The sequence below is a fragment of the Ambystoma mexicanum genome, chromosome 4q, assembly GCF_040938575.1.
Source record: "Ambystoma mexicanum isolate Mex_15411 chromosome 4q, UKY_AmexF1_1, whole genome shotgun sequence".
Classification (NCBI taxonomy): domain Eukaryota; kingdom Metazoa; phylum Chordata; class Amphibia; order Caudata; family Ambystomatidae; genus Ambystoma; species Ambystoma mexicanum.
Genome location: NC_090928.1, coordinates 41,599,953 through 41,612,668, shown reverse-complemented (window position 1 = coordinate 41,612,668; position 12,716 = coordinate 41,599,953). Strand labels below are relative to the sequence as shown.

The window sequence follows — 12,716 nt, the reverse complement described above, 5'->3', positions numbered from 1 at the left end:
TGTCAAATAGTGCCAGGGCTGGTGTAATTGCCCCACTGCCATTGCTAAAAAAAATAAAATAAAAGACCGGTTTGCCCCGCTATATTTACTTAGGTTGACCTTGGATTTGGTCAATTGGTCCGACCACCTCCCCCAACCACCTTGTTAAGCCTAATCCCCAGGTAGTCTAAGTATCCAACTTGATCCAGTGCAAGGCCATCGACTTCTGTCTTCACCTGGCATGGCTTGGAAAAGGGGGGTTTAAAGACCATGACTTTAGTTTTAGAGCTATTGATCTTGAGACCAAGCTCCTTACATTTTGTCAAAAGGGTATTGAGGGCCACTTTCGGCCCAGCTTAGCTAGTAGCAAAAATGGCTACATCATTCGCATAAAATAAAGTGGACCATTTTTTTTACCCAATTCTAGGGGTATCCAGGGCACCTGCCTCCAATGCAGCCACAATTTCCTGGATCTATAATAAGAAAATGAGTGGGACCAGGACGCATCCCTGATGGACCCCTTTCAACACATCAAACTGATCGGTCAAGTCCCCTCCCAAACCATATTGCACACTAGCCTGATTATGGACATGTAATAATTCAATAGCTCAAGCAGTTCTTTTGGAGTTTTATGTTTTTTCAAGGTTATCCACAATAGTGCTCTTGGCACGGAATCGAACGCCGTTTTAAGGTACAAAAAGATAACATATAGCTTCATGTTTTTTAATTTTGTATATTTCTGGATTAACAGGACCAGTAGAAAGCAATGATCCACTGTGCCATGGCCAGTTCAAAACACAGCTTGGACATTACTAATATGCCATGTGTCATTTACTCGTTTTTGAAGTTTTCCCAGCAACACTTTGCCAAAGTTTTTCCGGCACAATTGAGTAGCTAGATCGGCTGATCATTTTCAGGCTGGTCTTTAGGCCCTTTTTTGTGTATCGGTACTATTGTCGGCTCCCGCCAAGTTTGCAGTACTTCTTTAGCACCAATGGCAGCGTTGAATACTCTGCATAAAATTGGCACCCAGATAGCCATTTAATCACGGTACAAATCTGCTGCTTTCCCTCTTTTTTGGGAACCCAAGGCCTCTTCCAGCTTCTTGTGTGTTACAACCAACACTGCCTCTAGGGAATTTGTGGCTGGCTCCTCCACACAATGCTGTGCAACCTGCCTTCCCAGACTTGAATAGAGGTTAGAAAAGTGCCTTCTCCGGGCCGTGCCTGAAATAAAGCATTGCAAGGACTGTTCGCCACCCAATTTGCAGGCAGAGACTAGCTTCGAAAGCCACACCATATCCCCTTCTTCCATCGCCAACCGAAGGGCGTCCCAAGAAATTTTGCATGTGCATTTTTTGATGGGCGCAAGAGGGCTTTGTGGTTTGCCCTCCATTATTGCAGGGCCCCTTTAGCCACAAGATTTGATGATCTGGCATACAGCACCAGATCTTTTTTCGATCTGTAGCATTAAGCATTGTTTATAAACAGGAATGCCACTAAATACAGCTACCCGCCTACACACATGCTAGGTGTGACTAGTTGCACCAAGTGTTAACAAATCGTGTTGGTCTATAGATCCAAACAGGAAAAAAGAATAGAGATAAACATATTTTAATTAGTACATAAGAAAACTCGACACGTTAAACAACAATGCATTTCGTTTATACAAACATAAAAACATATTGTGAAAATCAGCATTTTTCCTAACCAGGAAGACAACCACTGCAATCGTCATTTTTAAACAGTGTTTTGGGGTTAGTACAAGTGTGATATTAACATTTCATATATCCTCAATTGTTATTAATATTTGTCCTTGACTCTGTCGACACAGAGAAATGTGTTTCTGGCTCCCAGCAGATGTTATTGGAAAGAAACACTCTCTAGCTGACGTTAGACTGCTATGAGACGTGTGCTGAACCGGTCTTCAGGACAATAAATTGTGAGGCCACAGGGTAAATGTCAGGGGCACAGTGATTAAACTAAAAACCAAAACACAAAAAACAACGTTAGTGGCACCTTAAAAGCTGGGTGGAAATCTCTATGGGTGTACACGTGCAACTATTAGCACTATCCTTGCAATTACTTTGTAGCTGTGTGTGGCATCAGATTTGGTGACCATGTAGACCGAATTCGATAGTTATAACTGTGAAAACTCACAGTTCAGATAACTAAAATGAAGAAATAGATTTTCGCTATTAGTTATTTGAAAAACATTTTTTTGTTTTTTAATGAATTGTATTTTCATTAGTGTGCGAAAAGATGCAAATTCGCTGAGTGGGCAGCTTGGGGCATTGAATTTTAATTCTTGGGAAAGTGTCTGCTTATTTTGGTGATAGTCCTACGGTTAGAAGATTAAAAAGGCCTGTACATTAGCGTGCAGAGTTTGACAAGCGTGCGGGTAACGATTATTACCTTCATGCACAGGCGGGAGTGTGCCTGTTCGTTGATGTCAATCGACACGATGTTGACCAGAATAGTACAGCTAGTGCGGAATACGCCGTGCGGCTTCTTTGAAGAGAAGGGGAAAAAATACCCGGTAAGTGACTAGATGCGCTATTTAAAGCCTAGTGAAAGCGCGAGTATTCCGTCCGCTTACCTATTAGGAAACTGGAGTTCACTGCCGAAGGATTGCAGACTGTCACGGTGCCGAACGCTGAATAAAACACTGAGAGATGCAGGTCGGGTGAAGCCATGTTTGGGTGCCCGAAACTAGACCGTAAGTGTGCTACCGAGATGGATCGCATTTGATGCCATCTTAGATGAAAAAATGGCGGATAACAGTACTGCGAAGTGTAGTAGATTTCAGTGAAAGAAGTATATAATGTTACATGCATTATGTTGTTTGTCACAGTGTTGCTGGCACCCACAAACGGATTATTGTGAGTGAAAAGAAACTATTGTGATTCTTAATAGTGATCACGGCGAGAGGAACTGAAATGGTTCCAATACAAGTGAAAATAAATGAGAATGATTATTATGCACGCGGAAGTCTCTGCAGGAATGGACTGCATGATTTATTTTAGCAGACTAGACAGTATAGTGGGTGTTAAAAATGTCGCGCTGCCACAAAAACTGATCAAATGTGTGGTTAAGGGCAACTAATATAAGCGGCACCCATAACCAGACAAAAGAGATGAATCATTTGTGAAGAAACAAACTCCATTCTATCCCGATGTTTAGGCCAGCTTGGACAATGTTCAAGTTATAAATCCATTTTTGTTCAAGCTGTCTCAATTTTCGGTCTCTGTCTCCCCCACGGGGGTGTGGTGGTGCTGTTTGAAGTACAACCCACTGGATGTCTTTGACAGTATGTTTGGCTTTGACAAAGTGAGCCACTAATGGTTTTTCAGGCACTGCGTTTTTTACGCATGAACGATGTTCGCAGATCCTTTGTTTTATAGGTCTTTGTTTTGCCAATGTATATAAGCCCACAGGGGCACGTGATGGCATAAATAGCCCACGGTGTATTGCAATTCGTGAACTTCTTGAGATACCAAGTGAAACCGTTTAAATCGACAGATTTTAGGTTGTCTGTTAGTTCGCACACCGAGCAATTGCCACATTTAAAGTGCCCAGTTACTGGTGGTAGATGCCATAATGTTGTTTGTGATGAAGTCGGAGGTGTCTTTGGAACCCTTTATGTGCGTACTAGTTTGTCACGTAAATTGGGCATATGTTTGAATGCAAAACGTGGTTTCTGTACAAAGAAATCCTCAGTTTGTATTAGAGACCAATTTTTTTAAATGCAACGGCGCAAGTCGTTGCTGATTGGTGAGAAAGTGGACACGCAAGTGATCTTGTCCTCTTGTGCCCTATCTTGTTTTTCTAAACAGCGAGATCTATCGGTGTTCCGTGCCCTTTTCATTGATCGTCTAATGATGTGTGGAGGGTATCCCCGTTCTTTTAATCTAAGGGACAGATTTTGACTGTGGCTGTCGAAGTCTACTTTTGTCGAGCAGTTGCGCCTTATTCGTAAGAATTGGCCAAAAGGAAGATTTTCCCGCAATGATCGCGGGTGAAAGCTTTTGAAAGACAGCAAAGTGTTTTTGTCTGTAGGCTTCTTATATAAAGTGGTGTTCAAGGTGCCCAAAGCTGTTTTGTAAATTTCTAGATCTAAGAACGCTATTTTCTGATGATTGTAATTCATGGTGAAGTTTATACATGGATCTTGTAGGTTTAACCATTCTAGAAAATTTGTCAGAGATGTTACATCCCCGTGCCAAAGTAGAAACACATCATCTATATAACGATGCCACGCGGTGATTTCTGTTTTAAAGGGGTTGTTGGCATGATAAACTGATTTTTGTTATAAGTCATCCATGAATAGGTTGGCCAGATCGGGTGCGAACGTGGCCCCCATACTTGTTCCATGCAGCTGTTGGAAAAATGTATTGTCTACCATGAAGAAGTTGTTAACCAAAGCTATCTTTATGCATTCGCATATAAAGTCAGATGGAACTGACAAATCCGCTCTCTTTTCAAGATATGTGTGTATGATCTTAATGCATTCTAACTGGGGGGATGCTGGTGTATAGCGATTCTACATCCAGGGTGACCAAAATGTCAATGGGGGAGGTCACAAGGTTGTTTACAATTTTTATCATATGAGTAGTGTTTTGAACATATGACTTCATTTTGAGCACGAATGGTCTAAGGAAAGAATCTGTGTAAATAGACCTGGTGGATGAAGGGCATTTTTGTGGATCTTTGGGAGGCAGTATAGGGTTGGAATAATAGGGTGACTGGTAGTAAGGAATGACTTTTCCTCATCGTCAATCCACCCTTCGTTGGATGCGTGTTACAAAAGACTGCTGATTTCATCTTGTATGGTGTCGATCGGATTGCCTTTAAGTTGTTTATAGAACTTTTTGTTCTCCAGTTGTCTCTTAACTTCATTGTCGTACTTTTGAGTGTCCCATAAAACCACGCCTCCGCCCTTATCCGCTGGTTTGATCACAAACAAATTGTTGTTTTCCAAATTGGTAAGGGCTAGTTGTTCTTCTTTAGAAAGATTGCTTGTGCATCTATTTTTCGTTTTTATAAGGGTTTTCATTTCTCGGAGCACCTTATTTTCAAAACTAATGATTTCAGGTGAAACCATTGATGCCAGCGGTGTAAAGGAGGAGGGAGGTTTTAGACCTGTTGCGCTTGTGGTTGGTCTAACGCCAAGATTTTTATCTCAAAAAAGATACTTTAATCTTACGATGTGAAAGAAATTGCGCATCTCAATTTCGGTTTGAAACAAGTTGGCACTGCTAGTGGGTACAAAGGAGAGACCTTTGCTTAAAAGGTCAGTTTCAACCGGTGTTAAACTATGTTTGCTCAAATTGAAAATTGAAATTCCCAAAGTGGGGGTTACGAAGTTTGTGGAGGCGGTTGCCACTGGTGGGTGCGCATTCCATGATTGCCTGGTTGCTGCGTTTTGCCTCTTTTGCCCCGTCCTTGGAAAAAAACTGATCTCGTGGAGGATTTCCCCCTCTGTTGCTGGGTGCATTATTCACAGATCCCGAATCACTACTGTTGCTTGAGTTTGAAAAGGAAACACATTTTTTGTAGGGTCTTTGCCAATTGGTGCCCCGAAAAGGGCCTTGGTTAGCATTCATTGTTTGAAAGAAACCAGGGACCAAATATGGGTAAGTGATCTCCTATTTGTATTTTTGTATATCTTTTTTCAGTTTCCATATTTTTTTGTATAAGGTGAAGGTTTTAAATTTCACCATTTCTTCTTGTAATTTCTCCAGTAGTGTTTTGGTCTCTGGGATAATGGATTCATCTAGGATCTTTTTTTCTAGGATGGTGAGTTCTTTCTTTTGTGTTTTCGCCTCCTCTTCTGCGTGGAAATCACTAGAATAACCCAATCTCTGGAACATTTGTTGCCCACCCCACTGAAACCCACCATGAACTTTGGATTGTCTAGAAACACCCGGTGGATGTTCTTGACCTGTAGGCCTTCTGGGATAACTCCCGCCTTGAGATATTCAACCATTAATTGGCCGTGTCTGGGGTTGCTGTTGGTACTCGGTTTGTTCAGAGGAGAATTGCCTAGCATTTCGGTTCTGGACTGCCCAAGTGGGTGGGACAAAGACTGATATGCAACTATGTATTGCTCCTCTGTGAAAGATAGTGTGAGCTAAAACGTGTTTGCAGACCCTCCCGAGTGGGCACCTTCCCAAAGAACAGGTTATTTGGCTGTGTTTGTTCTCGGTAGAGGGGCTCCCAGACATCGTTTTGTACATTTTGCCAAGAAAAGCTGATTGTTTCCCATTTTAAAGTTTAAAAATTATACACAGTGATTTAAATATAATCCTCTTCTCTCTTGTCAGCCAATTCAAGGATTTTAAGATATAGTGCAGGGAATAGAGACCCATATTCAATCTGGCAACTGCTTTCTGCTGTTTGCACCCAATTTGCTTTTTGGGAACACTGAATTACAATAGTCCAGCCTACAGAAAACCAGACCTTTTACTGCCAAACCCCTTGCTGAGCTCCTCTTAGCCATCTGCTCATGACAGACTGTGTGTTCATCTATTTTGTGGTCACTAGTCCCTCAGCTCCTGACTGCTAGGGAAAAAGGTGGAACTGATGTCATGGGCCACTGCTGGCTCAGTTATACTGCCCGCCTAGCCCTCATGTGGGCCCAACAGCCCAGTGCAAAGATGTCGAGTAGCACTCTGCCTCCTTATGCCTGAAAAGGTTTATGTACATAGCTAAAACTGAAGAAGATATATCAAAGATGAGGATTTGTGAGTAGAATGACTGATCACACAAAGAACATTACAGAGAGTAAGTAATGTGCTATTTCACATATACAGATCTAGTGAGGAAGTGCATTTGTAGAATGAGCTCAACACATTTAACAGTCTCTATGTTGGTTAGCTAATTAAAAAAATATTTCTTACGTACTTTTTTGTCCTGACCAATGTCACTACAGTGTATACTCTGAAATATCCATACAATATGGAATGGAAATGTATTCGATTTTTTTAAATGATTGCCATAGAAGCATCTTCTTCCGACTACTCTGCCTGCTCACACCTAGATACATGCACACATCTCTTGGGAGATTTACGCAAACACACATCCGCCACTCATTCTGCCCAATTCTTTAAAACATTGTTTATTTGTTGTTCATCCAAAAAAATGTATGCATCTGTATGGGTATTCCATCAGCAACATATTTGGAGCGGATTCTTTTGTGTTGCCACTGATTATTTATCTTAACATATTTATCAAGGAAGCACACCCTACCAAACATTTTAACTGCCTGATTTTGTTTAGCTTCAGACCGTCGTGGTTCAGGAAAACCCAGACCAAAGAGTGAAGGCTTTGAGTTGTACAATAACACTGCACAGAATGGGTCACCAGAGAGCCCCCAACTGGCCTGGCCAGAGTATAATGAACCAAAGAAACCCACTGGGGATGAAAGGCTAATGAAGAATCGAGCGGATCACCGATCAAGCCCCAATGTTGCAAGTAAGTGCACTTTGTATTTTTTTTTTAATTCTGTTTACGAAAAACAACAAGCTCACTCAATATTCTGTATGTGTGCTAATGGCACCAGAGTCTTTATAATAATGGAAACTGGCATACATGCATGATATTGGGGTAATAGTTCATTTGCATCCTTTTCTCAAACCCCCATGCATTTTCTCCTCTGTGCCTTACTTATTTCCACAATAATTTTTTCAAGAAAGCATAGATTGGTACCCGACTATTTTAATTCTTGTGCACTGCCCGTGAAAGGGATTTCACATCTAGTATCATGGCTGTGGGGCAAGGGCTCACTGGAACATGCCTCAGTAATGTTAGTTTTATGTGCTAAGATCATTTTCAGACCGCAACAAAGCTTGCATTCCCTGTACTGTTTACCAACAAGACCTCCATGCACTATAATGCAGTAACCTTGATTCTTTGTGACACAGTGAAATTCACTGTTAGAAAAGATTTTCTTTTTGCTTCTTTCCTCATATAGACCTATATGGGACACCCTTTGTTTTGCTTTGTTTTGACTCATGACTTGACATTTGAACTGCTTTACTTCTCTTGTCTATTTAATCATTCTTATGGGGAATCTGATTGGTCCCGCGAACTACCACTACTGGGAACACTGTCTCTCTTAGTGGATTATTTATATTTTTAAAGTTGTACACATCACCTTAAAGTGAAGTACTGTTAGTGTACTTTGTATCCTCATAATGTTTTCTTTGGTGTCTTTTTGGTTGTGTGACAAATTGAGCAAATGTATCCCTTCTCCCTAATGGGAGGCTAGGGAGGTGAGTCTGCTTCGTAATACCCTCCCTAGGGATAGAAGCAACTGTGAGACTCCCCCTTAGGGGGAGCACTTCCGTTCCCGTGAGGGTCTCTCTCTAGAGAGGGGGAGTCTCACACTTGCTTTTGCACAGCATGTGATCTAAGCAGATTCCACAAGCCTCAGAAAGGATACATTACTCACCGTAATCGTATTTCTGATGCTTGTATCTGCTTATATTCACATGCGCCCGCCCTTCCTCCCCTCTGAGAGAAGGCGCATGGATGCTTGTAGTCTTATCTAGCTATCTGCTTGGATACTCTGTACTCGCGCTACTCCTTATGCTACCTCATGTCAGAAAAAATACAATCTGAGGGTCCTACACGCATGAGGGATCATGGGTACAGTGGACGTCACACTAGGGATAGTATTAGTGGCACGCCCTAGTTCGACGCCCCTTTTCGAGTTTCGAAAAACAAACTGTAATACTCTGCAGCTTCCACTAGATGTAATCCTCCTCGAGGAGATAGTCATTCTTCTTGCAAAGGACGCGATTGAACTTGTCCCGGGCAACCAGGTAAACAAGGGTATTTATTCAACTTACTTCCTTGTGCCAAAAAAAATCTAACAATGCGCCCAGTATTAGACTTACGCCCTGCAAACAAGTATGTCAAGCCTCAGAAATTTCGCATGACTATACTCCAAGAGGTAATCCCCCTACTAAAACGAGGAGATTACATGGCAACATTGGACATGAAAGATGCCTATTTTCATATTTCCATGTTCCCAGCGCACAGAAGGTTCTTGCGTTTCAAGGTAGACAGCCAGCACTACCTGTTGAAGGTGCTGCCCTTCGGTATAGCCTCGGCTCCAAGGGTTTTCACCAAGGTACTGGCGTTGGTGGCGGCGCACCTACGCAGCGAGGCAGTCCCAGTGTACCCTTACCTGGACGACTGGCTCATCACAGGGGAAACCCCCGCAATTTGCAGATCCAACATTCAAAGAACAATCAACCTCCTCTTTCAATTGGGCTTCTCAATGAATGAGAAAATATCAAGCCTGGTGCCAAGCACCTCCAAATAGTTCTAAGAGGGGTTGGCCTTTCCATCAGAGGAAAGAATTCGGAATCTGTTACTGCAAATTCCTCAATATCAGTCCGGTCGCCAGATAAGAGTGCGCAAAGCAATGTGTTTACTAGGCATGATGGCATCATACATTTACCTGGTTCCCCACGCGCACCTGCGCATGCGTCCCATGCAGGAATGGTTGGCAAAACAGTGGTCTCAGGCAAGTGGTCAGTGGGACGATCTAGTGGTCGTTTCACCAACACTAGTACAGAGTCTTCGCTGGTGGACAAGAGAGAATCTTTCAAAGGGGAAACCCTTTTACAATCCAGAAATACAGGCCATAGTCACAACAGACGTGTCCCTGTCAGGGTGGGGAGCACACCTCCTTCACCACACAGCTCAGGGTCTCTGGTCTCACACAGTGGCTCAGAATCACATCAGCCTACTAGAACTTCTGGCAGTCTTCAGAGCGCTTCGGGCGTTCAAACCCCACCTAATCAATCTTTCAGTGCAGATCCTAACCGAGAGCACGACCACAATGTTTAACATAATCAAATAGGGAAGCACTCCTTCGCCAAATCTGTCTAGGCTTGCCCAGAAAATTTGGATATGTGCATTCAGACGGAACATTTACCTGTCGTCTCAACATGTTCCAGGGGATCTCAATTCACTAGCGGACGCTTTGAGCAGAGATCCTCTCCGAGAGGAACACAAATGGTGTCTACACGAAGAAGTCGTAGGAGACCTCTTCTCACAGTGGGGTTCCCCCACTATAGACCTATTTGCCACAAGCGAAAACAGACAATGGACAGGATTCGCATCCAGGTTGCCCCAGCCAGGCTCTAAGTGGAACGCTCTATGGATTAACTGGTCAGGGATGTTTGCCTACTCTTTTCCACCAACCCTTCTGATGAGGAAGGTGCTCAACAAGATACACAGGGAATCGATGACGCTCATCTTAGTTGCTACTATGTGGGCAAGACAACTGTGGTTCCTGCACCTGCGCAAACTGGCGGTGTGCAAACCTATCAGACTCCTGTACTGGTACAACCTACTCTCCCAGCACGGAGCAAAATCCTCAACCCAACTCGATGAACTTGGCAGCATGGCTCCTGAAGTCATAGAGTTTGGCCATCTCAATTTACCACAAAGATTTATGGATATCCTAAAAGAATCAAGGAAACCTAACACAAGGCACTGTTACTTTGATAAGTGGCAAAGATTTGTTATTTGGGGCCAGAATAAACAGATCAACCCAGTTGATTGCACTCCTTCCAATATTGTCACCTACATGCTCCACCTACTGGACGCAAGGTTGGTATTTAATTCACTCAAGGTACACCTGGCGGCGCTGTCAGCCTACACCACCTCCCATAAAAAGGTGTTATGGTGGAAGGTGCCAGTGGTCAAAGCCATTATGGAAGGGGTGAAGAGACTCCACCCTCCAATTTCTAACCCACCACCAGGGTGGGACCTTAATGTGGTGCTTGCTAAACTCATGGGCCCCCCCTTTGAACCCATGCATAAAGCTAGTCTCAAACACTTGACTTATAAAACTGCCTTCTTAGTTGCCATTACATCCATAAGAAGGGTCAGTGAAATTCAGGCTCTGTCAGTGCAGGATCCTTTTATTACTATACATAAGGATAAACTGGTTTTACAAACTCACCCTAGGTTCTCACCATGTTAACCAGTGCATTGAGCTACCAGCCTTTTTCCAAGAACCCGAAAGCTCTGCTGAGGTGAAACTAGACACTTTAGATGTGAGAAGAGCGGTCCTCTACTACGTAGACAAGACCAGACCGCTAGGAAAAACAGATCAACTGTTAGTCTCCGTAGCTACAGGCAGAGAAGGAGATTGCGTCTCTAAAGGTGCCATCTCTAGATGGATAGTTAAATGTATTCAACTGTGCTACTCCCTTTTAGAAAAGACACTTCCTTTTACGCCAAGGGCCCACTCCACTAGAGGTACTGGGGCCACACTGGCTTTCATTGCAAATGTACCCCTTGACACCATTTGCAAAGCAGCTACATGGAGCTCTATTCGCACTTTTACTCAGCACTACTGCATTGACGCTCATTCCAAGATAGAAACTCAAGTGGGACAAGCGATTCTAAGACATTTGTTCGCTCATGACCCTTCTCACATCCCACCTCCTTCTTTTAACACTGCTCGCTAATCTATGCACAGCATGTGATCTAAGCAGATTCCACAAGCCTCAGAAGGGATACATTACTCACTATAATCGTATTTCTGATGTTTGTATCTGCTTAGATTCACATACGCCCGCCCTTCCGCCCCCCATAGACAAGGCGAATGGGTGCTTGTAGTCTTATCTAGCTATCTGCTTGGATAATCTGTACTCGCGCTACTCATGCTACCTCATGTCAGAAAAAATACAATTTGAGGGTCCTAATCGCGTGAGGGATCATGGGTACAGTGGACGTCACACTAGGGATAGTATTAGTGGCATGCCCTAGTTCGACGCCTCTTTTCGAGTTTCGAAAAAACAAACTGTAATACTCTGCAGCTTCCACTAGATGTCAGCCTATGCACAGCATGTGAATCTAAGCAGATGCAAGCATCAGAAATACGATTACGGTGAGTAATGCATCCCATATAGGCCCGGGGAGCTCTCAAGCCGTACAAGACCTATAGGGATCAAAGAGCCAGCGAGTTTCAAACTCACTCAAGTGCAGCGAGCAGAACGGCACAGTACTGGGTAGTTGCAGCCTGAGAAATGAGAAGGGCAACAGTCCAGGAATAGGTGGTGGCGAGACCACGGTAGAGGACCCGTGGTGGCCCGCTGGTCCAACGAAATTCACCGATACCATCGACTATGTGAAGCCCCAGGAGACCGTTCCCTTAACCGAATACCGGGAAGCAGAGAATAGACAAGAAACCAGGTGGAGAGGCAACACCGCAAGAAAGCCGATGTGAGTGAAGGAAAGACACTGGCAACAGAAGCTAAGTGAAAAGGATTCTGAAGAACTTGTCTCCGGAAGACGTAACCCATTGTAGAAGAAGGTAACTGGTAATATGTGAGTCACAGGTTGCCTCAATAGGGGAATCAGGATTTCTGATGCTTGTTAATCTGCTAAGAATCACATGCTGTGCATATAGTCCCACATCTAGTGGTAATCGCAGTGTATTGCATCTTTCATTTGAGGATCGAACAGGGACGTCGACCTGGGCGTGCCTGTAACATCTCCAAAGTGATGTGTAGTGTACCCAAAATCCCTCACGAGTCGACGTCCTTCAGATTGTTGTTTTTCACCCAACTAGTTGGTCGCCTTATGCGGACCTTGAAAGAGAGATATTGCAAATTCAGTAATTTCTTTGTCCTATGACCGATGGACGTCTAGTCTTTGACTTTCATCTTCGACGGCTACTTCGTGGAACCCTACGCTGAGGACGAC

General features: G+C 43.5%; 1 protein-coding gene across 12 annotated transcripts in view; it reads left to right on the top strand.

Annotated features, from left to right (window-relative positions):
- Positions 1 to 12,716, top strand: part of AFDN (afadin, adherens junction formation factor) — a 2,107,422-nt gene that overhangs the window by 1,637,229 nt on the left and 457,477 nt on the right. For all 12 annotated transcript variants that reach the window (XM_069607417.1, XM_069607414.1, XM_069607416.1 and 9 more), the window contains one exon: positions 7,260 to 7,454. In XM_069607417.1, the coding sequence (XP_069463518.1) occupies positions 7,260 to 7,454 (195 nt within the window). The remainder of the gene's footprint in view (positions 1 to 7,259; positions 7,455 to 12,716) is intronic.